At 44.1% G+C, this 27,043-nt stretch overlaps 1 protein-coding gene across 1 annotated transcript in view; it reads left to right on the top strand.

The window, feature by feature from the left end:
- The first annotated feature begins 293 nt into the window (after nt 1–293).
- ptpn20 (protein tyrosine phosphatase non-receptor type 20) overlaps nt 294–27,043 on the top strand; it is a 254,022-nt gene continuing 227,272 nt past the window's right edge. The window contains exons 1-5 of the mRNA XM_060854122.1: nt 294–298; nt 765–805; nt 5,165–5,241; nt 8,129–8,303; nt 18,568–18,718. Coding sequence (XP_060710105.1) covers nt 294–298; nt 765–805; nt 5,165–5,241; nt 8,129–8,303; nt 18,568–18,718 — 449 coding nt within the window. The remainder of the gene's footprint in view (nt 299–764; nt 806–5,164; nt 5,242–8,128; nt 8,304–18,567; nt 18,719–27,043) is intronic.

Raw genomic sequence — 27,043 nt, 5'->3', positions numbered from 1 at the left:
AGAGCAGAGCTGAAAATGTATTGCTGGAAAAGCGCAGCAGGCCAGGCAGCATCCAAGGAGCAGGAGAGTCGACGTTTCGGGCATGAGCCCTTCTCTATTAATCCAGAGACCCAGATAATATTCTGGGACCACCATGGCAGATGGTGCAATTGGAATGTAACTTTTAAAAAAGGCTGGAATTAAGAGTCTAATTTTAGGATTTTAAAGCCAACAAAATTCTATTTTGATATATAGTCATTGTTGGAAGTTGAACAGCTCATCTGTGCACAGCACAGCAAGCACTCACAAAAACAATGCAGTAACAATCAAATAATCTATCTTTAGTGTGTTGAGTGGTGGATAAATAAAGGTTAAGGGTCCCAAACTCTTCTTTCAAATAATGCAGTGGGATTTTTCAATCCCATCATCAGATCATCATCTAATGATGACCGCAAATCTATTGTTGGAAAAACCCATCTGGTTCACTAATATCCTTTAGGGAAGGAAGCCATCCTTACCTGGTCTGGCTGGCACGTGACTCCAGACTCCCAATGTGGTTGACTCTTAACTGTCCTTTGGGTAATTAGGGATGGGCAATAAACGCTAGTGATGCTCTCATCCCCTGGATGAATGAAAAAGAATATTAAATTTGCGTTCTCTAAATATCAATTCTCACACCTGAATGAACAGTTGCAACAATATTATTTCAAGTCACATTTATGCCAGGAAGATGCCAAGCAATGACCATCCCCAACAAGGAAAAATTCTATCATCTCCCCTTGGAGATCACTATCCCGAGACTCAGAGTTAACAGAGCAGAAACTGAACTGGACCAGCCAAACAGATACATTGACATCAAGAGCAGATCAGAGGCTCAGAATGCTGCAGTTAGTGACTCACCTGCTGGCTCCCCAAAGCCTGTCCACCAACTACAGAGCACAAATCAGGCAACTGATAGAATATTCCTCACTTAGTGCAACGTCCACAACACTCAAGAAGCTTGAAGCCATCCAGGAAAAGGTAGCCTGCTTGATTGGCACCTCATCCACCAACTTTAACATTTACTCCCTCCATCATCAATGTACGAAGCAGCAGTGCATAGAATCATAGATTAATAGAATCCCTCTAGTGTGGAAGCAGCCCGTTCAATCCATTGAGCTCACATGTACCCTCCGAAGAACATTCTGTCCAGACCCACTGTCTACTTTATCCCCATTATGCCACATTTCCCATGGCTAACTCACCTAGCCTGCACATCCCTGAAGACTATGGGCAGTTTAGCATGGCCAATTCACCTGACCTGTACATCTTTGGCCTGTGAGAGGAAAGCAGAGGAAACCCATGCAGACACAGGGAGAACATGCAAACTCGACCACCTACAAAATGCAATGCAGCAACTTACCAAGGCTCCTTTGACAGCAACTTCTAAACCCATGACGTCTACCACCCAGAAGGATAAGGGGGAACAGATAGATAAGAACACCACCTGCAATATCCCCTGTCAGTTGTACACCATCTTGACTTGGAACAGTGTTGCCCTGCGTTCGCTGTTATTGGGTCAAAACCCTGAACTCTCTCCCTCACAGTGCTGTGGGTGACCCTACACCCCAGGACTGCAGTAGTTCAAGGTGACAACTCACCAACACTTCCTCAATGACAAATAATGGCCTAGCCAGTGATGCCCATGGCCATTAAAAGAATGTTTCAAAAAGTCAGTATACTTTCATGTGTCACAGGGTTAGCCGAAGTCTGTTATTCCTTTCTTGTGAAGCCTATAATAAAGGCATTACAGAGGAACCTCGATTATCTGGCATTCGATTAACCAAATTTCAGATTAGTTGAACAAGATCGCAAGGGCTCGATGATTGGCTAACCATGTGATCCGGCACTCGATTATCCGGCATTCGACTAACCGTATGAAATACTTCCCGCCCGTGTCCTTCGACTAATCTAGGTTCCTTTGTATATAAATAGAAGTTGATGCTGTTGTTGAATGATTGGAGAACGTCTGGCTGTTTTTACTTCAATAGATCCTTCAGTACATTAAGTACAAGCTCCAGTGGAATCCAGCAGGAGAGTGAACTATCCCTGAGTGCTGCATCCTACCTGGAAACCGAACTTCTGAACGAAGCAAAGAATCCTCCTCAGAGAGCTGTTTCTGTCGCCTGTTCGTTGCAGCAGAAAGGAAAGGTAAGACCCCCATTCAGTTTTCCACTTGGTCTCTGTAACGTGAGGAACAGTGTGCTGCGCTTACATTTTCTTGTCCATGTGGTTCCTTGCACGTAGTTCTCAAAATCTAATTCAGTCGCCTCTTCACTGAATCTTTACCAAGAGCAGTGCAACACAGCAGACTACACGTCAGCTAATGTGAAGAGTTGCATGAATACAATGAGTTCAGTTTGAATAAACACGAGGTGCTACATTTTGGTCGAGAAAATCAGGGCAGGGACTTAAGCACTTCATGGTTAGGTCCTGGGAAATGTTGCCAAACAAAGATACCCTGGGGTGCAGGTTCATAGTTCCTTGAAAGTGGAGTCACAGGTAGATGAGGGAGTGAAGAAGGTGTTTGGTGCAGTTGCCTTTAATGGTGCATTGAGTTGAGAATTTGGGAGTTCATGTTGCGAGACATTGGTGAGGCCTCTTTTGGAATACTATGTTTAATTCTGGTCTCCTTGCTACAGAAAAGATGTTGTGAAACTTGAAAGCATTCAGAAAAGATTTACAAAGCTGTTGCCAGGGGTTGAGAGTTTGAGCTACAGAGAGAGGTTAAACAGGCTAGGGATGTTTTCTCTGGAGCATTGGAGGCTGAGGGGTGACCTTACAGAGGTTTATAAAATCATGAGGGGCATGGATAGGGTGAATAGTCAGGGTCTTTTCCCCAGTGTAGGGGAGTCCAAAATTAGGTGGCATAGGTTTAAGGTGAGAGGGGAAAGATTTAAAAGGGACTTTTTTTCATGGAGAGGGTGGTGCATATGAGGAATGAGCTGCTAGAGGAAGTGGTGGAAGCTGGTATAATTACAACATTTAAAAGGCATCTGGATGGGTATATGAATAGGAAGGGTTTCGAGGGATATGGGCCAAATGCTAGCAGATGGGACTAGATTAATTTAGGAAATCTGGTAGGCATGGACTGGTTAGATCAAAGAGTTTTGTTTCTGTGCTGTACATCTCTATAACTCTATTACTCTAGTGCTTAAGAGAGCTACACAGGTGGATTTTTAAGCTGATCTCCATTTACATCTGCTTCTCACTTGTCAGGTTCTGGGTTCAAGTCCTAGTCCAGGAGTTGAGCACACAAATCAAAGCTAACATTCTAGTATCCTACTGAGGGAGTGCTACAGGGCTGTAGGTGCTGTGTTTCAGGTGAGGTGTCACTTTGACACCCTGTCTGTCTTCTCAGGTGGCTGTAAGAAGATCTGATGACAAGGGGTGGAGCCATCCCCAGGGAATATTTATCCCTCAATCAACATCACAAAAGCAGATTGTTTACTTATTATTGTATTGCTGCTTGTGAGAGCTTGCTGTGTGCAAATTGGGCACTGCATTTTCTACATTGCCACAGTGACTACACTTCAAATGTATTTCATTTGTTGTACAGTGCTCTGAGCTGCAACTCTCATGTTAAGCTAAACCACCAGTCATCTCAGCAGGACGCAGCCCTTAGTTTCTAAGTCTGTGGTGACTTTACACATGGAAAACATCCATTAAATGTCCCCTCTTTCTTTCAAAGTGCAGAATGGGATCATTTCAATTTCTGTCAGTGAATAAGATATTTCTTGAGGTAAGCAAATTTGCAGGCATGGCTCCAGCACAGAAGAGATTTTAATTTCAAAAAGAAATGTGCCTGTAGCTTCATTTAAGTCACTGACCATCGGGTTCCTTGTAAGTGCCACCACTGTTGACACGTCTAGGATTATAGTCATAAGCAACCCTCACCATTGCGCTCTTGTCCATGATCAACATTCTCGGCAGAATTGTTCTCCCCTTTTAGAAACAGGCTAACTCTGTTGGTTAACAGTACAAAGGGACGGCAATCCTCAAGGAGACCACCAAAGAGTATGGGCTCCCTACTTGAATCTTGTGTTTGAGTGCTCCTTGTCTATTGACCATAATGTCACTATTGGTTATGAAACTGGAGACTGCGCTGCTATTCACAATTGTTTGTTGCAATGCAGAGATACAGCCAATTCATGTATCACAAGCTCCTCCAAACAGCAAATGGCTAATCATTAACCTCAACAACATTTTCCTGAACTGTCTAGATATTCCTTCATGTCATCATTGTCTAGAAATCTATTCACCTCCAACTTGAACACACTCAGCAGCAGAGCTGCCATGTCCCTAACAACATGTTGTTGCAGAATGAGGGACATATTGGAACATTAATTCCTGACTAAACCATGTGATGATAGGCTCACTTGTCTGAATTTGTGTGGAGCCCAAGCAGTAAATTTGGAGGTGCTAGATCCAAAACAAAAATCAGGAGGGAGGGTGGGAGTTGCTTGAGTGCCCATCACTCTCCTGAAAACATGGCATCTTGTCAATGATGGGGAAAGTGAAAACTAACCCACTTGCTCAAAGTTCAGTTACCAGCTACATGTACACTGTTGCAGTGACCCCACAGATTCAGGGCACTCTGTAGTGCCAACAGTGTAAGCTGCCCACCACTGCCTGCCCTCAGGCTCTCTGACTGGCCCCAGTGTTCCCAAACCCACTCCACCTGCCATAAGGACAATGTCCCTTGTTGAGTGGCTTAGGTGGGTGCAATCTAAGCAGCGGCCAGTGTTCCTGGTGGCGCTGCTGAGACGGTTGTATTGCTCCGACCCCACCAACAATATCCTGTCCACATATCAGGGCTCACACCTGTTAAACGGCAAGTCCATTCCTCCAGATGCCTGACTTTCTGAAACTCTAAAATACTCATCAGTCTATCAGAAGCTGAACTGCTGTGTTGCTATGCTGTGTCTTGTAGCTTGACCCTGCATTATTGAATAACCTTAAATCGCAGAATTGGAATGTGCTACCTGAAAGGGGGACAGTGAAAATAGATTGAATGGTAACTTTTAAACTAGAATTGGATATAAAGGACTAATTGAATTATTCTTAGAAAGGGCTAACAGAGGTTCAAAGGACCAAAAGGCCTGTTTACAATGTGTGTAATTTGATGATGTGTTTTTTCTTTGGCAGCGAAACTTTGGACCAGAGTTTGTTAAAGTGGCTGGTGACCCTGCGATGCCTTTAGATTTACCTGGCTCCATTGTGGTGAGCAATCCAGTTTACTGTCTGACTTTGTTATTCATAGATGTAAATTTGCTGGCTGAGCTGGAAGGTTTGTTTTCAGATGTTTCGTCACCAAACTAGGTAACCTCATCAGTGAGCCTCCAGTGAAGCATTGCTGGTATGGCCCGCTTTCTAATCATGTGTTTAGGTTTCCTTGGATTGGTGATGTCATTCCCTGTTATATATATTTATTATATGGTGGAAGCACTGCTATTCTGAGCTTTTCATTTCTTTTGTCTTCTCAGTTATTTATATCATTTTGTACCTTAAAATTGCTGTAATTCTGGACTTTTTATTTCTTTTTTCTAAAACTCTTTCCTGTACTCAAGAATCTGTACTGAGATACCTATGTACCTAAAATTGCACCATAAGTGATAACTTGTAAACTCATGAGTACATATGACAGTAAAGCCAAGTCAATTCAATTGGCCATTTTCTGTTTGCACATTACTAATGCACTGTGTTTGCCAACAAAACTGAACGACAGTGGCTCTAGTAGCATTGGTGGTTAGAGTGGTGCTCCACAGCTCAGCCGGCCACATTGAACACATCACAGCCTCAACACAGGCCTCAGCTCTGACTGCAGTGCTCTCATCCTTGCCGTGACAATGTAAATTACCTGTTACCTTGACCATGTGTTTGAGTACACGTGAGACATGTCGCTCTCGGAACGGGCCATTTCTGTCCTCCTTCGGTAAAATAGTTCTAGGTTAGCCTGAGGTTCTTTCTCTGCTCTGTGACAATTGGTTTTATTCTTTTCCAACACTCTGGGAGTGCATCCAGGTCCTCGCTGACCATCACAGTGGTGTCCATGGATAACACTGCTGCCTCACAGTGGTGTTAATGAGTGTTTCACACTGGCTCCATGGTTAACACTGCTGCCTCACAGTGGTGTTAATGAGTGTTTCACACTGGCTCCATGGTTAACACTGCTGCCTCACAGTGGTGTTAATGAGTGTTTCACATTGGCTCCATGGTTAACACTGCTGCCTCACAGTGGTGTTAATGAGTGTTTCACACTGGCTCCATGGTTAACACTGCTGCCTCACAGTGGTGTTAATGAGTGTTTCACACTAGCTCCATGGTTAACACTGCTGCCTCACAGTGGTGTTAATGAGTGTTTCACACTGGCTCCATGGTTAACACTGCTGCCTCACAGTGGTGTTAATCAGTGTTTCACACTGGCTCCATGGTTAACACTGCTGCCTCACAGTGGTGTTAATCAGTGTTTCACACTGGCTCCATGGTTAACACTGCTGCCTCACAGTGGTGTTAATGAGTGTTTCACACTGGCTCCATGGTTAACACTGCTGCCTCACAGTGGTGTTAATCAGTGTTTCACATTGGCTCCATGGTTAACACTGCTGCCTCACAGTGGTGTTAATGAGTGTTTCACACTGGCTGCATGGTCAGCCTCACAGCACCAGGAACCTGGGTTTGATTTCACCCATCAGGCGACTGCCTGTGTCGAGTTTGTTTCTTCTCCCTGTGTCTGTGTGGGTTTCCTCCAGGTGCTCCTCTTTTCTCCATACAATGTGCAGACATGGGTGATTTAGCTCCAGTAAATGCTGGTTTCCAGAGATGGGGGTCTGTGCAAACTCAGTGGGCTGAATGGCCTCCACCTACACTGTGGAGATTCTATGAGAATCCGTGTCACTTTCCAGTCCAGCCACACCATGGGACTGGCTAAAAATATAGGTGGGTTTTAAATCATCTTAAAAATAATTTCAAAGAACAGTTGCAATTCTGTGATGCCATTAGCATTTGCTCACGTCACTAGCCTAGATGTGATTCCAGGCAATATGGCTGACTCTTCACTCGCAGCTAAAATGGCCTGGCATATCATTTAGCCCAAGGGCAATTAGGGATCGGCAACATTAGCCTTGCCAGCAATGCCCATGTCCCATGATAGCTTTAAAAAGGAATTCAGCAAAAACTCAAAGGCAGTTTATGATGTGATTGGTGATAGATTGGGAACGGGGGAGGTGCATCGAGACTTGGGTGTCCTTGTATACCATTTGCTGAAAGTACATATGCAGATACTGCAGGTCATGTAAAATGCAAATGGTATGTTGATATTCATTGTCTGAGGATTGATATGATGAAGCAAGGATGTCTTGCTACAACTGCACAGGGCTTAGGTAAAACCACACCTGGACTGTTGTGTGTAGTTTTGGTCTCCTTATCTAAGGAAGGATGTTCTGGGCTATGGAGGGACTGCAATGAAGGTTTACCAGACTGATTCCTGGGATGCTTATACTGACATAAGAAGAGTGATTGGATCAGTTTTGACTCTATTCACTCGAGTTTAGGAGAATGAGGGGAGGAATCTCATAGAAACCTATAAACATCTAACCGGACTAGACAGGGAAAAGCAGGAAGGATGTTCCTGACAACTAAGGAGTCCAGAACCAGGGGTCACAGTTTAAAGACACAGGATAGGCCATTTAGTACTGAAAATGTCTTCACCCAGAGAACGATGAATCGGTGGAATTCTCAGCACAGACACTAGTTGAGGCCAAAGCATTGAATGTTTTCTTGGAGGAGTTAGATATAGTTCTTAGAGCAAAAGGTATCAAAGGGTCTGGGGAGAAAGCAGGCAAGCGTAGAGTTGGATAATCAGCCGTGAGCATATCGAATGGTGACGCACGCTCAAAGGACCCCTATCTTCTCTGTTTTGACTGAACGGCAAACTGGGTGGAGATTCGGCCCCTGCCATTGCACTTCCACTTGCTTTTGTGACACCAAGGTATTTCATGATTAATTTGACAATATTTCTGGCATCTCTCTCTGATTCACTAATATGCTGTCTTGATATGTCCACGATTTTTATCAGACCTTCATTGAGGATTAACTCCTGTCTTTATAGAGCAAGAAAGGAAAAGCACATTTATTCCAGCGAGAGCTCAGTGTCATCATACCAAATGGACAGTGTTTGGAAGTGAAGTGTGATGTGAAATCTAAGGGCGGTGATGTCTTTGACATGGTGGTGGCCTATACTAATCTTGTGGAGCATTTCTATTTTGGCCTTGCTTATCTAAAAGGTGAGTCTTGCATCAAAAGCCTGCCGATTGTCCAAACTTCATCTGTTTTAAGCTTGTTCTGATATGTTGCCCATGTTTGAGTTGGACGATCAGCCATAATCGTGATGAATGACAGAGCAGGCTCAAAGGGCTGAATGGCCTCATCCTGCTCCTATCTTTCATGTTGCCATGGGTCTTCTTTAAACAAAGAATAGACTAAATGGTTGTTTCATTGTTCAATTCAGAGGCAAGTCAATCATCTGACTTTCATCTTTACGAAGGATTCAGAAGTTCCAACTGAAGTTTGGTTGAAATCGAATCCTTTATAAGAATGGCAGAAATTGGAGCTGGAGGAAGCCAATGGGCCCCTTTGTCATTTGATAAGGTCGTAGTTGAGTTTTTATTTCAACACCATATTCCCACATTATGCTGATACGCACATAGCATCCTGTGCCTTGAATATGCTCAACAGCTGACCCTCGACCAGACTCCGGGATGGAGAGTCTCTGAGATTCACAAAGCCTCCAAGTGATTCTCCTCAGCCCAGTCCTAAAGAGCTGGCCCCTTATTCTGAGGTGATGACTCCGTGTCCTAGATTCTTCAATGAGGAGAATCATTTCTCTGCCCCACCCCTGACCATGCCCACTTACTCGTGGAGAATAAAAGATGGAGGTTTGGCCTTGATGCTGTCTGAAGGGGAGTGCACCCTCAAAACTCTTGGTGAGGCAATGGCCTTGTGGTATTATTGCTGGACTGTTAAGCCAGAGACCCAGATAATGTTCTGGGGACCTGGGTTCAAATCCTGCCGTGGCAGATGGTGAAATATAAATTCAATAAATATCTGGAATTAAGAATCTAGTGATGACCATGAGTCCATTGTCAATTGGTGGAAAACCCAATCTGGTTCACTAACGTCCTTTTGAAGGAAACTGACATCCTTATCTGTTGGCCTACATGTGACTCCAGGCCAACAGCAATGTAGTTATAGAGTCATAGAGATGTACAGCATGGAAACAGACCCTTAGGTCCAACCTGTCCATGCCGACCAGATATCCCAACCCAATCTAGTCCCACCAGCCAGCCCCCGGCCCATATCCCTCCAAACCCTTCCTATTCATATATCCATCCAAATGCCTTTTAAATGTTGCAATTGAACCAGCCTCCACCACTTCCTCTGGCAGTTCATTCCATACACGTACCACCCTCTGCGTGAAAAAGTTGCCCCTTAGGTCCTTTTTAAATCTTTCCCCTCTCACCCTAAACCTATGCCCTCTAGTCTGGTCTCCCCCACCCCAGGGAAAAGACTTTGTCTATTTATCCTATCCATGCCCCTCATAATTTTGTAAACCTCTATAAGGTCACCCCTCAGCCTCCGATGCTCCAGGGAAAACAGCCCGAGCCTGTTCAGCCTCTCCCTGTAGCTCAAATCCTCCAACCCTGACAACATCCTTGTAAATCTTTTCTGAACCCTTTCAAGTTTCACAACATCTTTCCAATAGGAAGGAGACCAGAATTGTACACAATATTCCAACAGTGGCCTAACCAATGTCCTGTCTAGCCGCAACATGACCTCCCAACTCCTGTACTCAATACTCTGACCAATAAAGGAAAGCGTACCAAACGCCTTCTTCACTATCCTATCTACCTGCGACTCCACTTTCAAGGAGCTATGAACCTGCACTTCAAGGTCTCTTTGCTCAGCAACACTCTCTCGGACCTTACCGTTAAGTGTATAAATCCTGATAAGACTTGCTTTCCCAAAATACAGCACCTTGCATTTATCTGAATTAAATCTGCCACTTCTCAGCCCATTCCCGTTGGCCCTTCTGTTCAAGATCCTGTTGTAATCTGAGATAACCCTCTTCGCTGTCCACCTCCAATTTTAACTCTGAACCGCCCTCTGAGCAATTCAGGATGGACAATAAAGATTGTTTAGTCAGCAACACCCTCATCCTGTGAACGAATAAAAAAAAACTCTGCCCCAGAATCTGCTGCTAAATGTAGGTCATTTCTGATCATTTGCAGCCAAACCCCCCCCAGAGAATGGGTGATCATGGATCCCCTACACATCAGGTCCCCCATCGATATGGTTTATGACGGGTCCCGGCTTTGATTTGACTCAGTGAGAAAACTGCATGGTTGGCGGGTTTTTAATGATGTCACAATATGGGGCTGCAGGACGAAGCACATCCACTCTTTCAAAGAGCCAGTAGCAATATGATGGATCGAATGGTCCTCTTCTGCTTGCAGTTCCAATGAATGAGTGGGCTTGTACTTTCTAAAAGCAAACATGAGCTGATTTCACTGCTGTTTGTGGAGTAGCCACTCCATCTTTGGATTGCCCTCCTTTCCCTTCACATTGGAAAGCTGAACATTTGCTAATTTGCTGTGGGAAGAGAACTGGGCCAAACAGCAGCAAATATTACTAACGGGGCCATAGTCTTATGAACTCTCATTTTGCTTCATCATCGATAGATAAAAGGCAGAGCAGGGTATTTTGGTTTGCATTGCGACAGACTATTCATTTATCATGTGGGAGCTTGACTCGTTCTGAGTTATTTTCTCAATTAACGCCAGTAAAAAATGAGGTCTGCAGACAAGGTTTTGTATTTGAGTAGTGCGTGGGCAAAATTATTTGTGTGAGAAAACAAGACTGAATTTGTCATAGGTTGAGGTTTACTGAAGTGCAACATCCAGTTGTTGCTCTCAGAAGCCAAATACAGGATATAACTCTTTTAAAAGGCCAGGAAATCATAGGAAACAGGAACAGGAATAGACCCTTTGGCCCCTCGAGTCTGCTTTGCCATTCAATAGGATCATGGCTAATTTCATGCCCCTGATGCCCGCTTTCCTGTCCTCTCCTCTTAACCCTTGATTCCCCTCGGGATCAAAATTCCATCTGTCTTAGCCTTAAATATACACCAGGACTGTCCCCCCTCAGCTTTCTGTGGCAAGGAATTCCAAAGACTCTCAACCCTCAAAGAAGGAATTCCTCCACACCTCAGTCTTAAATTGGCACTCCTTTATTCTGAGACTCTGCCCTCTGGCCCTTGACTCTCCCAGGAAGGGAAACATTCTCTCAGCATTTACTCGATGAAGCCCTTTATGATAGAAAAAGTCGTATGAATAGTTTTGCAACGTTTACTCACATGACTACATCCAGAAGTTTGAAGAGTACACTCCCCTTCATTCTTCTCACTTTTTGTCTCAGCTCTTTCTCCTCGTCTTCTCACAACAGCGGGTTTTTTAAAATAAATTAAATGTGGGTAGTGTTGGCCAGGCCAGCGCTGATAGCCCATTCCCCTGCTGTCCTGCAGAAGTTGGCGAGCAAATGTCTTGGACTGCCACAGTCCGTTCGGTGAAGATATTGTGCTCTAGGGGTCAGAGGTTTGAAAGGTGCTGTGTAAGGAGCTTTGGTGATTTATGCAATGAATCTTGTCAGTCGAACCCACCACTGCAACTATACATTGGTGGTGCAGGAAACGAATGCTAAAGGTGGGAATGGGCTGCTAATGTAGGGGAAGGCAATGGCCTTGAGGTGTTATCATTGGACTGTTAATCGAGAGATCCGGGTAATGCTCTGGGGATCTGGGTTTGAATCCAATCACGGCAGATGGAGGAATTTGAATTCAATAAAAATCTGGAATTAAGAGTTCGAATGGCCATGAGAGCATTGCTGATTGTCAGGAAAAACCTGTCTGGTTCACTAATGTTCTTTAGGGAAGGAAATGGCCATCCTTACCTGGTCTGGCCTACATGTGATTCCAGACCCACAACAATGTGGTTGCCTCATAACTGCCCTCTGGGCAATTAGGGATGGGCAATAAATGCTAGTATAGCCAGTGACACCCTCATCCCAGAAATTATTTTTTTAAAAACATCAAAGGTGTGGCTTTGTCTTTGGTGCCAAACTTTTAGTTTTGGACTTGCACCCATCCAGACAAGTGAGGTGACCTTCCAATGGCTCATGCTCATCTGTTATTCAGTAGGTGTATCCAAACATCTGATGAGACTCACATTCTCATGCTTCAGACATTCACCTTATACATTGAGTGTGGGCAGAAGAGCAATAAAGACACTAGATCTCACTGTAATCCTATTCTTCACCTGATGTCCACAAGTGCACTCGCGTTTTGTAGTTTTGCCTTTACTGAATGTATTTTTAAAAAATCCAATATTTGTAAGTTGCAAATTCTGGCTTACTGTCCCTGCATCATTAGCATATCCTGCTGCACCAACACAATACGGGTAAGTAATCCTGCATTGGCTATGAAAGAAAATTATTTGCATTTTGAGAAGTATTTCTCTGCTCAGGCTTCCGCACAATGCCATTTGCATCTTGTTGAATGTAAAAGCTGTCATGAATGTGTACAATCAGGCCACGTTTCAGAGCATAACAAGTTTGCATCAAAAAGATATCCCTTGGTACAGCAAGTAACCTGGTGCTGGTTTATTAATAGAGCTGAAAATAGGTTTATCACAAAAAAAAAGCATTTTTCATCAGAATGTCTCATCCCACCATCAGCGACCTAATTTCAAAATGTGAAAATGTCATTTAAAAACATACAGAAGGATTTAACAGTTTCCTTGGTGTAGCTTTGTAGATTTTCTCAGCAAGTTCAAAAACGTAAAATCTTTTAAAACATGCACATTAGTGCCCTTGGTCATCCAAAAGTGCGTGGGATTTAGAGCTTCCTCAATGCTTTACCAACAGGTCCAATTGGCGGAAACTCACTGTGGTGACTCATTGATTATGGAGGAGCAAAAAGGTAAAAACAATGACGGCAGATACTGGAAACCAGATTCTGGATCCGTGGTGCTGGAAGAGCACAGCAGTTCAGGCAGCATCCAACGAGCAGCGAAATTGACATTTCGGGCAAAAGCCCTTCATCAGGAATAAAGGCAATGAGCTGGAAGCATGGAGAGATAAGCGAGGGGAGGGTGGGGGTGGGGAGAGAGTAGCATAGAGTAAATGACCTGGGAGTTGCAGTGGCAGAGGGACTCCCTGAGATTCTTGTAGAGAGAGGAGGAAAACTTCTTCAAGGCAGGCATCCCCCACCCTCCCCTAGCTTATCTCTCCATGCTTCCGGCTCACTGCCTTTATTCCTGGTGAAGGTCTTTTGCCCGAAATGTCGATTTCGCTGCTCGTTGGATGCTGCCTGAACTGCTGTGCTCTTCCAGCACCACTAATCCAGAATCTGGTTTCCAGCATCTGCAGTCATTGTTTTTACCTCGTTGATTTTAACCCTACTGCGAATCCTCTTGCAAGGATGCCTGCCTTGAAGAAGTTTTCCTCCTCTCTCTACAAGAATCTCAGGGAGTCCCTTTCCCACTGCAACTCTCAGGTCATTTACTCTATGCTACTCTCTCCCCACCCCCACCCTCCCCTCGCTTATCTCTCCATGCTTCCGGCTGATTGCCTTTATTCTTGGTGAAGGGCCATTGCCCGAAACCTCGATTTCGCTGCTTGTTGGATGCTGCCTGAACTGCTGTGCCCTTCCAGCACCACGGATCCAGATTATGGAGGAGCGTCCAGTTTGAGTTGCTCAATGTGATTAAAGCTTGCATTGTGCTAGATGTAATTTGAGATCGAGATTCCTTGTCCTTTTGCATGGACTTTGGTGTGGCTTAGAAGAATAGTGCTAAGGGAAACAGCAGAGTTGAGCTGAATCCCTCCACCTGATTACGTTTCTCAGAACCGCCTGATGTACTTGCAATTGATTGCTTTGAACTTTAGTGATATGCAGGCATTTTGTAAAGTTCAACAAGCCATAATGTGAAGAGTGACCAAGAGTTGATCCTGTGGATGTTCTGCAGTCAATGGGATTCATGGCTGATCTAACTCCATTTTGTTACAACTGCCCTGTGATCATTTAACTGACACAAATTTATTAAACTCAGTCATAAAATGAACAATTAATTCAGCACCAATTGCTGTTTGCAAAGAGAGTTCCGAACATCTAACGTCCTCTGTGTGTCTAGATGATCTTCCCAATTTCGCTCTTAAAGGTGTGGTTCGAATGTTTAGGCCAGTGCATCCTTTCCCACTGTGACCCCCTCAGTAAGAACACGACAATAAGGTCATTTAGAATGGAAGCATGCCTGTGGTACCTTGCTCTGAGCTACATCATGGATTTACACTTTTGGATTTTGTGGTCCTGTGTCCCTCTTTGGGAAGTCCTGTCTCTAACTCCACACCCAGTGGAACTAACTTCTCCAATTAACCCCACTTTCCCCATAATATTTTTAAAGACTCGCCCATTAACCTTCTAAATGACAAAATTATCTAGGATCATATTTTATAATTTAAGGTCTCCTTGTATCTTAACCCTTAGAATTACCCTTAGGTAAATCAACACTACTCCTGCTCTGATGCCCATGTACCCTTCCTATGGATGTTCCAGTGGAACCCTGTATAAAGGCATCGAGAAAGGTTCCTGCCTGTCTTCAGATAGTGCATTGGGCTATTTAATGTTCATTGAATCTCTCATTGAAAGGGTGGTCTCTCCAACTTAGCAGCATTGCTTCAGAATATTCCTTGAACCTGCATGTTTAGTTCCTAAGTGTAGTGTGAACATACAGCCGTGTAATTCAGAGGTGACAGTGCACCCAAACGAGCTAAGCTAAATTGATTAGAGACTGATTATGGACACAAAATGATCTTTCCCTTGACACCTAGAGTCTGCTCCCTGTCTCAGTTTAAAAATTAAAGCCAGTGCATTTGGCTTAGTACCAAGTCAGAAGATGCACTCTCTGTGTCACCAGGGATGCTCCCTACTGTTTTCCCTGTAAACCTTTGTCTCCTCCTTTTATCGAATTAGCGATCACAGTTTTCACACCCTTTGTTTGCTTCCCTATGTTTGCAACCCCCTCTCTTGCTAATTATATATGGTTGCAGTCAGTCTTTCCATCTCCCTCTTTCATGCTATCTTTCTGAGCTCTTTATCTCTCTACTCACTTGTATACCCTTGAGTTTAGAAGACTGAGAGGGGATCTGATTGAGACATATAAGATTATGAAAGGATTGGACACTCTGGCGGCAGGAAACATGTTTCCGCTGATGGGTGAGTGCCGAACCAGAGGACACAGCTTAAAAATACAGGGTAGACCATTTAGGACAGAGAGTGGTGGCTGTGTGGAATGCTCTGCCCCAGAGGGAAGTGGAGGCCCAGTCTCTGGATTCATTTAAGAAAGAGTTGGATAGAGTTCTCAAAGATTGTTGTGGCCATTACAGAGACGTGGGTAGAACAGGGACAAGAATGGCTGTTGCACGTTCCAGGGTTCAAATGTTTTAGTAGGATCAGACATGGGGGTAAAAAAGGGGGAGGCGTGGCATTACTTGTCAAAGACAGTATCACAGCAGTGGAATGGACGATGGAAGAGGACTTGCCATCTGAGGTAGTTTGGGCTGAGGTTAGAAATAGGAAAGGTGAGGTCACCCTGTTAGGTGTTTTCTACAGGCCTCCTAATAGTCCTAGAGAAGTAGAGGATAATATTGCGAGGATGATTCAGGAAAAGAGTGAAGGTAGCAGGGTGGTTGTTATGGGGGACTTTAACTTCCCAGATATTGACTGGGAGAGCTATAGCTCGAGTTCATTAGATGGGTCAGTGTTTGTACAATGTGTGCAGGAGGGTTTCCTGACACAATATGTCGACAGGCCAACAAGAGGGGAGGCTATATTGGATTTGGTTCTAGGTAATGAACCAGGCCAGGTGTTAGACTTGGAGGTAGGTGAGCACTTCGGGGACAGTGACCACAACTCGGTGACTTTTATTTTAGTGATGGAGAGGGATAATCGTGCGCCGCAGGGCAAGAGCTATAGCTGGGGGCAGGGAAATTATGATGCAGTGAGGCATGACTTAGGTTGTGTGGATTGGAAAAACAGGCTTCAAGAGAAGAACACTAATGAGATGTGGGGATTGTTCAAGGAGCAGCTACTGCGTGTCCTCGATAGGTATGTACCAGTCAGGCATGGTGTAAAGGGCCTTGTGAGGCAGCCGTGGTTTAGTAAGGAATTGGAGTCCCTTGTGAAAGGGAAGAAGGCGGCATATGTAAAGATGAGGCGTGAAGGTTCAGTAGGGGCGATTGAGAGTTATAAGGTAGCCAGGAAGGAGCTAAAGAGGGAGCTAAGAGAAGCGAGAAGGGGACATGAAAAGTCTTTAGCTGGTAGGATTAGGGAAAACCCAAAGGCTTTCTATAGGTATGTCAAGAATAAAAGGATGACTAGGGTAGGTATCGGTCCAGTCAAGGATAGTAGTGGGAAGTTGTGTGTGGAGGCGGAGGAGATTGGAGAGACATTAAATCAGTACTTTTCATCAGTATTCACTCAGGAACAGGACACTGTTGCTGATGTGAATATGGAATCACAAATAATTAGAATGGATGCCCTGGAAATATGCAGGGAAGAGGTTTTGGGAATATTGGAAAGGATGAATATAGATAAGTCTCCTGGGCCTGATGGCATTTACCCCAGGATCCTATGGGAAGCTAGGGAGGAGATAGCAGAGCCATTGGCCTGGATTTTTATGTCGTCATTGTCAACGGGAATAGTACCAGAGGACTGGAGGATAGCGAATGTGGTCCCATTGTTCAAGAAAGGGAGTAGGGATAGCCCTAGTAACTATAGGCCAGTGAGTCTGACTTCAGTGGTGGGCAAAGTCTTAGAGAGAATGGTAAGGGATAAGATTTATGAACATCTGGGTAGGAATAACGTGATCAGGGATAGCCAGCATGGTTTTGTGAAGGGCAGGTCGTGCCTCACAAACCTTGTTGAGTTCTTTGAGAAGGTGACTAAGGAAGTGGATGAGGGTAAAGCAGTAGATGTTGTGTATATGGATTTTAGTAAGGCGTTCGATAAGGTTCCCCATGGTAGGCTAATGCTAAAACTTCGGAGGTATGGCATTGAGGATACATTAGAGGTTTGGATTAGGAATTGGCTGGCTGGAAGGAGACAGAGGGTAGTAGTTGATGGATTATGTTCATCTTGGAGCGCAGTTACTAGCGGTGTACCACAAGGATCTGTTTTGGGACCATTGCTTTTTGTTATCTTTATAAATGATCTAGAGGAAGGACTTGAAAGCTGGGTAAGCAAGTTTGCGGATGACACAAAAGTCGGTGGAGTTGTGGATAGTGAGGAAGGAAGTGGTAGGTTACAGCGGGATATAGATAAGTTGCAGAGCTGGGCGGAAATGTGGCAAATGGAATTCAATGTAGCTAAGTGCGAAGTCGTTCACTTTGGTAGGAATAACAAGATGATGGATTACTGGGCTAATGGTAGGCTACTTGGTAGTGTGGATGAGCAGAGGGATCTTGGTGTCTATGTACACAGATCTCTGAAAGTTGCCACCCAGGTAAATAGTGCTGTGAGGAAGGCATATGGTGTACTGGGCTTTATTGGCAGAGGAATTGAGTTCCGGAGTCCTGAGGTCATGTTGCAGTTGTATAAGACTCTGGTGAGGCCTCATCTGGAGTATTGTGTGCAGTTTTGGTCGCCATACTATAGGAAGGATGTGGAAGCTTTAGAACGAGTGCAGAGGAGGTTTACCAGGATGTTGCCTGGAATGGTAGGAAAATCTTATGAGGAAAGGCTGAGGCACTTGGGGCTGTTCTCATTGGAGAAGAGAAGGCTTAGGGGAGATCTGATAGAAGTGTATAAGATGATTAGGGGTTTAGATAGGGTAGATACTAAGAACCTTTTACCGCTAATGGAGTCAGGTGTTACTAGGGGACATAGCTTTAAATTAAGGGGTGGTAGGTATAGGACAGATGTTAGGGGTAGATTCTTCACACAGCGGGTTGTGAGTTCATGGAATGCCCTGCCCGTATCAGTGGTGAACTCTCCTTCTTTATGTTCATTTAAGCGGGCATTGGATAGGCATTTGGAAGTTATTGGGCTAGTATAGGTTAGGTAGGACTCGGTCGGCGCAACATCGAGGGCCGAAGGGCCTGTACTGCGCTGTATCCTTCTATGTTCTATGTTCTATGTTCTATGTTCTATATTGTCTAATCAAGGGTTATGGAGATAAGGCAGGAAGAGGATACTAATTAGGAATGATCAGCCATGATCATATTGAATGGCAGTGCAGGCTCGAAGGGCTGAATGGCCTACTCCTGCACCTATTGTCTATTGTCTATTGTCTCACCTGTTCCTCTCAAAAACTATAATGGAAAGATCTGTATTTCATTAAAGGTCCATCGCTCGCAGCAGCTCAAACAGCCCCTCCTGGGAATTTCAGCTCTTTGGTCCTAATCTTCGGGACGTTCCCACTTCCCTTTATGTTACAGATAAGGAATTCTTTTTTCTTGACCATTTCACCAAACTCTACAAGGTGGCACCCAGTGGATGGAAGGACCAATCCAAAAAGAGAACGACAATTGTGAACTTCACACTGTTCCTCCGAATAAAGTTCTTCATTGAAAACTTCAGTTTGATTCAGTAAGTAAATGGCTCAACGTTTCGTGACCAAAGTAGCTGTCTTTTCTGTTGCACACCCATAACGTTTTTCTCAACGCCAACCTCAGACAAGGAGGACAAAATGCATTTCATTCGCATCCACCTTGTGCTGACCCATGAAGCAATCTGCTGCTCGTGAGTTGCCGGTGCCTCTGACATTTACCTGAACACAATTTTATGAAATAAATTCTTCCCCTTTTGACTTAAAGCAGGAACCCACAGAAGGTGACGCCTGATTTAAAGTTCTTAAGGGTAACTTGACACTGGTGCGGGGGATTCCTGCAATGTAGTCTCCTGCATTTCAACCTTTGAATTGATGCTCCCCACAGAGAATTATCGTGACAGCGCACAGCTCTCCTTGGGGAGTGGTGACTGGTGGCATGATTAAATTTAAGAATCTTTCGAAGCTCAAGCGGTTGATGAGTCTATTCAAGTATCTCCTTCCTGACTAAAATTAGATTACCCTCCCTGAAATCATTCCCTTAGGCCTGAAATTAGTATCTTTCCTGAGTTTAATTTCACAGTTGGGAGTTAATGCTGTACAGTTGGAATAATTTTTATGCTGAATCTATTGATGCACAATCAGTTTCACACATATTGAAGGGGATGATGGTTTAGACTCATCAGCAGGAAAGAAACTGAAGGCTGTGCTGATAAGATTAGATGGAGAAGTGACTGGGGCAGCCTACGTGGATCATACAGAGGCTGGAAGGGGTTTGTTGTGCCTTGGTTTGGGGGAAGAAGAAACATTATTGTTCCTCTTGGCCCACAGGGTATATTGGAAAAGCCCTTATTCCACAGATGTAGGGGCCTTTTCACTTTCCTAGCAGAAAGAAAGGTTTCTCTTTTGGAAAGACCAAACCTAGAGACCATTGATGTAAGATAGGCACAAATTGGGAATACAGAAGAAACTACACATGGAATGGAGAGAATGGGGAACTTGCTCCCTCAGGAAGTGGTTGAAGTGAAGACAATAGAAACTTTTCAAGGAAAGCTGGATAATCATGCAATGGAGAAATGATTGGAGGATTACAATGACAGGTTTCAATGATAAGAATGGCAGGCGGCCCAAGCAGACCATCGACACCACGGTGGCACAGTGGCACAGTGGTTAGCACTGCTGCCTCACAGCGCCTGTAGACCCGGGTTCAATTCCCGACTCAGGCGACTGACTGTGTGGAGTTTGCACGTTCTCCCCGTGTCTGCGTGGGTTTCCTCCGGGTGCTCCGGTTTCCTCCCACAGTCACAAAGATGTGCGGGTCAGGTGAATTGGTCAAGCTAAATTGCCCGTAGTGTTAGGTAAGGGGTAAATGTAGGGGTATGGGTGGGTTGCGCTTTGGCGGGTCGGTGTGGGCTTGTTGGGCCGAAGGGCCTGTTTCCACACTGTAAGTCTAATCTAATCTAATCTGAAACAAAAACCAGCATGCTTCAGCTGAATGACCGTATATATACTCCATAAAAGCGAGGATTTTCTGAAGCATGAGGCAATCTGGCCCAAAGGTTTGAAAAGTAAAACTCTGGTTAAATTTGGAGCTGCTTCCTCAAATACATAAAATGTGGTCGTGCTTCTGGACAGAAGTTTAGTCATTCAGCACACAAAGGTTTGTGTTAAAACAAGAAGTCGATGTGTTAGAAATGGAGTGACACAGAGTGTCCAATATTTAAACCATCAGGTACCCATCTCTCTCTCTCTCTCTGTCTCTCACTCACTAGTTCTCGGGTTTTAAAGCTGCTATGTATTAATGCGAGAGGCTTATTAGGAAGGAAAATAGCCTTACCTCAGGGCACCCATTTATTGCTACAATGTTCAAACTAAAGTCCATGCACCACAAATTGTCTATATTTCCCATGATGCTGCAGTGTAGGACCCTCAATGTGCATTGTTGTTGTTGATTTGTTGCTTTTGACCTGTTTGAAACACGTGTCTTGAGAGATTTGTAAAGGCATGAGCTCACAGTTCTATTGGCCTCGCCATTGCAAAAATACTAATTCGGACTGGTGGGATCTTGTATCTTGAGCAGAGGACCATAGGCTTCGTGAGCAGGCCGTTCAGCTTTACCATTCAACAAGATCATGTCTGATCTGATAATCCTCTACTGAGGTTCCTGCTTTTTCTTCTTAACCCTTGACTGCCTTATTGAAATCTATCTCAGCCTTGCATATACATTGTCTGTTTAATCGGATTGTACATTTAAGACTTAGATATTTGCTCCACTCTATGCATCCCTGAGACTATGGCGTCCAAGATAAAGCTTAGGCACTCCTACTTTAAGTTCTTGATCAGTCCCAATGTAGTGCTCATTACTGGCATGTGACTCTTACAATGGGAGATGGAAATAGAATAAGTACATGTTCTGGTTCAGAGGTTTGATATTTGCTATGATGCACAGTGGTTCAGTGGTTAGCGCTATTGCTTCACAGCACCAGGGACTTGAGATCAACTCCAACCTCGGGCCACTGTCTGTGCGGGGTTTGTAGGTTCTCCCTGTGACTGCGTGGGCATCCTCCCTCAGTCCAAAAACGTGTAGGTTGGATGAATTGGCCATGCTAAATCACCCAAAGTGTTCATGAGTGTGTAGATGAGATGCATTAGTCAGGGATAAATGTAGGGTCGGAGTATGGGTCTGGATGGGTTACTTTTTGGAGCGTTGGTGTGAACTCGTTGGGTTGAATGGTCTATTTCCACACTGTAGGGATTCTATGAAATAGCCAATCCTATCGACATCACAGAGTCAGAACAATATAGAAGAGGGCCATTCAGCCCATCCATACAATGCTAGGCCTCTTTAGAACAATCCAGTCAGTCCCATTCCTCACTCTAATCCAGTTAATTTATTTCCTTTGAATGCTCATCCAATTTCCTGTTGAAATCATGGATCATCTCTGCTATTGCCATCCTCATGGGCAGAGATTTCCAGGCTTTAAAAACTTCTTCTTCAAATCCGTCCTCAATTTCTCACCCAAAATCATAAATATCCCTGAGTCACTGTACCAGCTGATGGGAGCAGCTCTTCACTGTCCATGCCATCTAAATCTGTATGTCTTTATTAGAACTTCCTTCACTGCCCTCTGATTCAAGAGAAATAAGCCCAGCCCTTTCAACCTTGGCTAAAGTCCCTTACTCCTGGATCAGAATAGATATTGATTGCAAGTGCAAAGGAGTGATTTCTGGAGTGTAATTGAATTGTGGGTGATGTTGTTATGCGTTACACCCTTCTCAAGAACCGCAGACCATCATTTGGGTGAAAGAAAATTAAGTAATACATTCCTTTCCATTAAACCATCATAAAGCTGTAAATTGATGGAATCCTGGTGTCACCTACAACATAATTTGGATGAAATGTTAATGTACACTTGGCAAGACTGCAGAGAAATAATTCAATTTCCAAAACAATGTGCAATTAATGAGAGTGTGCGTTCAGAATCCCATGATCTATACCTGATTCATTGTGCTGCAAAGGGCCTATAGCATTGAGAAACAATTTCCTGGATATCATTTACTCACTGAACCTTATCTGGCAGATCCAGTGAGTCTCTCTGTTTCCAGCTTTCCACTAACTTCTGAAGCAAAATGCTCTGTTACATCCATCCACTCAATGGTAGGCTGTTATAGGACAAACTGATAGAAATGTCACATGACGTCGGGTTTTCCATTGCCGTTCTTAAACTGGCTATTTTTGGAAGCCGCGTTTGTTGACAATCCTGACTGCACACAATTCCACGCTCGCTAGGTCCACATTATATTTTGATAACATTACACTGAAGGAAGCCTGATCTGCCTCAAAACATGCTAACATCAAAAAAACTCACGAAACTGCAGCAATGAAGGAACTATGTGATAAATGTCTTTATTTTTCACTTCATCCCCACCTCACATTGGCCTAAGCCTGTAGAGTAAAAAGGCATTGAGAGACATTGGAAGCTAGCTCTGGAAAAGCTCATTAATCATTTTCTGCTTTGTCTGAATGACTGTATGTCGACTACCTAATCCCCAAAGTGAGGATTTTCTGGAGCATGCGGCAGTCTGGAACTAAAGATTTGGAAAGTAAAACTCTGATTAAATTTGAGCTGCCTCCTCAAATACACACATTAGGATGTGCTGCCTTTGGACTCAGACAAATGTGGTTTCCATGTTTGTCTGCTGCAGTGTGAAATCCCAGAGCATTTTAGTCATGGATTCACACAGCATGGAAACAGTCCCTTCGGTCCAACTCATCCATGCTGACCAGACATTTCAATCTGACCTCATCCCATTTGCCAGCATATGGCCCAAGTCCTTCTAAACCCTTCCTATTCATATACCCATCCAGATGTCTTTTAACTGTTGGAATTGTACCAGCCTCCACCACTTCCTCTGGCAACTCATTCCATACACACACTACCATATATGAAAAGTTACCCATCTGGTTCTTTTGAAATCATTGCGCTCTCTTATACCTTATACCTATTCCCTCTAGTTTTCTGTGGTCTTCCTGTGTTCAGCTAGGGAAACAGGTGGGACAAAAACAGAAATTGCTGGAGAAACTCAGCAAGTCTGGTAGCATTTGTGTTGAGAGAAACAGGATTAATGTTTCAGGTTGAGTGACCCTTCTCCAGAGGAGGAAGTGAGGACTGCAGATGCTGGAGATCAGAGCTGAAAATGTGTTGCTGGAAAAGCGCAGCAGTTCAGGCAGCATCCAAGGAACAGGAGAATCGATGTTTCGGGCATTCCTGAAGAAAGGCTTATGGCCGAAACGTCGATTCCCCTGTTCCTTGGACGCTGACTGACCTGCTGCGCTTTTCCAGCAACACATTTTCAGCTCTGACCCTTCTTCAGAATTTATTACAATTTGTTACAAGCAATATCTGTTTGTGTTTTAGATTTCCAGCATCCACAAATCTTTTTTTTGATTCCCTACAGTGTGAAAACAGGCCCTTCGGCCCAACAAGTCCATACCGACCCCCTGAAGAGTAACCCACCCATATCCATTTCCCTCTGACTGATGCACCTAACACTATGGGCAATTTAGCATGACCAATCCACCTAACCTGCACATCTTTGGACTGTGGGAGGAAACCGGAGCACCCGGAGGAAACCCACGCAAACACAGGGAGAATGTGCAAACTCCACACAGACAGTTACCTGAGGCTGGAATCGAACCTGGGGCCCTGGTACTGTGAGGCAGCAGTGCTAACCACTTTTGGGGGAGCATTCATTCCACTTTTCAGAGCTGTCAGGGTGGTGATCTTCCTCAGTACTGCATCCACAGTATTTCCTTTTATTTGAATATCATCCTTTCCTTGCATTGATATATTTTGTCCACTTGCTAATCCAAGCAACAACTGGGTGGCATGATCATATGGCAAGCGGGCACAGGGTCAGCTGAACCCGAGATACCAGTCCTGAACTTTGGCTAATCACGGCCTTTCTTCTGTTGGGTGTCCCACTCTGCCAGTGGGATTGGCTGCCAACTTCAGCACAGCTGGAACTTCTGATTACATATTGATTCGCCACAATTTCATTGTTGTGTTCTTTTTATTGGTAAACAGGGGATGGGTGGTATGGGTAGATAGTGTCCCACATGAGATGAATGATCATGTAACCATATTTCCAACCAAGGGATAAATTTTAGCAATAACTCTGGGGAAATTCCACTTCACTTTTTAATATAGAGATCATATGATATAGGAGCAGCAGTAGGCCATTCAGCCCATTGAGTCTTCTCTGTCACACAATGAGATCGTGGCTGATCTGATAATGCTCAAGCCCACTTTCCTACCCTTTCCCAACGGTCCTTGATTTGAGACAGCACGGTGGCTCAGTGGTTAGCACTGCTGCCTCACATTGCCAGGGACCTCGGTTCAATTCCAACCTTAGGCGATTGTCTATGAGGAGTTTGCACTTTCTCCCTGTGTCTGTGTGGATTTCCTGGGGGTGCTCCAGTTACCTCCCACAATCCAAAGATGTGCCAGTTAGGTGAACTGGCTGTGACAAATTGTCCATTGTGTTCAGAGATGTGTAGTTTAGGTGCATTAGTCAAGTATAAATGTAAAGTAATAGGATAGGGGAATGGGTCTGGGTGGGTTACTCGTCAGAGGGTCAGTATGGACTTGTTGGGCCAAAGGGCCATACTGTAGGAATTCTATGATTAGAAACCTAACTGTCACAGCCTTGGCAGCACTCTGCAGTAAAGTATCTCACAGATTCACTACTCTCTGGGAGAAGAAATTCTTCCTCAAATATGTTTTGCTACATTTACTGAACAGGCAGGTCATGGTTGAACATCTTGTCAGAGCAAAATAATGGAGAACCACATAAATGACTCTTCAGCAGATGAAATGAAGTTGACTCATTTCATCCATCATGATGATTGACGTACCCTCAATCCCAGGACCTCAGAGTGGGTGCATGATGTCAATCAGGGTTCACTATTCTGTGAAATCTATTGTGAAATGCCAGTGGGCAGTAGCTGAGATGATTATAAGCTTAAATCAAATGCGAACAATAGAAGCAAATCATTTACTGAAAATAAGCCCTCTAGAGGGTGAGCCAAATGTAATAGTCATACAGCTGCACAGCATGGAAACAGACCCTACAGTCCAACTCAATCATGCCGACCAGATATCCCAACCTAATCTACTCCCATTTGCCAGCAATTGACACATATCCCTCCAAACCCTGCCTATTCATAAACCATCCAGATACCTTTTAAATGTTGTAGTTGTACCAGCCTGCAGCACTTCCTCTGGTAGTTCATTCCATACACACACCATCTGTGGAAACATTGCCCCTCAGGTCCCTTTTAAATCTTTCCCCTCTCACCTTAAACCTGTGCCCTCTAGTTTTGCACTCCCTGACCCTAGGGGAAAAAAAAATTAGCTATTCGTCCTATCAAGTCTCTCAGGATTTTATAATCTTCTGTGAGGTCACCCCTCAGCCTCTGATGCTCCAGAAAAAATAGCCCCAGCCCATTCAGTCTCTCATGAGAGCTCAAGCCCTCCAACCATGGTAACATCCTTGTAAATCTTTTCTAAATCCTTTCAAGTTTCATAACATCCTTCTTATAGCAGGGAGACCAGAATTGCACACAGTGTACCAAAAGTGGCCTAACTAATGTCCTGTATAGCCGCAACATGATCTCTAAACTTCTATACTCAATGCAGTGACCATTGAAGGCAAGCATACCAAATGTCTTTTTCTCTTCCCTGTCTACCTGCGATACCATTTTCAAGGAACTGTGTACCTACACTCAAGGTTGCTTTGTTCAGCAATGGTCCCAGGACCTTACCATTAAGCCCTGTCCTGATTTGTGTTACCAAAATGTAGCACCTCACATGTATCTATATTAAACTCCATCTGCCTGTCCTCGGCCCATCTGATCAAAGTCCCCCAGAGTTAACCTTTGTTGTCCAAATTTGGTGTCATATGCAAAATTACTAACCATACTTCCAATATTCACATCCAAATCATTTATATAAATAATACAAAGCAGTGTATCCAGTACCAATCCTTGTGGTGCATCACTGGTCACAGGCCTCCAGTCTGAAAAACAACCTTCCACCATCACCTTCTATAACCTACCTTAGCACCAGTTCTGTATCCAAATGGCTATTCTCCCTATACTCCATGTGATCTAACCTTGTTAACCAGTCTACCATGTGGACCTTTGCTGAATGCCTTACTTAAATCCATAAATACCATCATCAATCTTCTGCATCATAGCTTCAAAAAACTCAATCAAGTTAATGAGCCACAATTTACCACACACAAAGCCATGATGGTTATTCCTAAACAGTCCTTGCTTTCCAGATGCATGTAAATCCTGTTCCTCAGAATCCCCTTCAACATTTTACCCACCACTGACGTCAGGTTCACCAGTCTAAAATTCCCTGACTTTTCCTTACCAACTTACTTAAATAGTGGCACCACATTAGCCAACCTCTAGTGTTCTCGCTACTGATGATACAGATATCTCAGCAAAGGGTCCAGCAATCCTTCCCTAGCTTCCCACAAAGTTCTAGTGTACACCCAACCTGGTGCCGGGGAATTACCCACCTTCATGCGTTTTAGGACATTTTTCAAGATTTTATTTATTGGTCATCTAATTTGGGAAATATCTGAAATGGTGCCATAGGATCTTTTTAGAACCAGAGTTGAGAGCAGATTGGGCCATGATTTGGTGCCCCATCTGGAAAGCTGCAGCTTCAATAGTGCAGCATGCCCTCGGTACTGCATTGAAACACCAGTCTGTATTTACGCTCCTGTCTCTGGATTGGGGATTTGAACCCAAAACCTTCTGACTTGGTGGGAGTGCTACCATTTCAGGG

Source organism: Hemiscyllium ocellatum, chromosome 43, assembly GCF_020745735.1.
Source record: "Hemiscyllium ocellatum isolate sHemOce1 chromosome 43, sHemOce1.pat.X.cur, whole genome shotgun sequence".
NCBI lineage: Eukaryota > Metazoa > Chordata > Chondrichthyes > Orectolobiformes > Hemiscylliidae > Hemiscyllium > Hemiscyllium ocellatum.
Note: the sequence above shows the minus strand (reverse complement) of the source record. Positions and strands in the feature narration are given on the sequence as shown.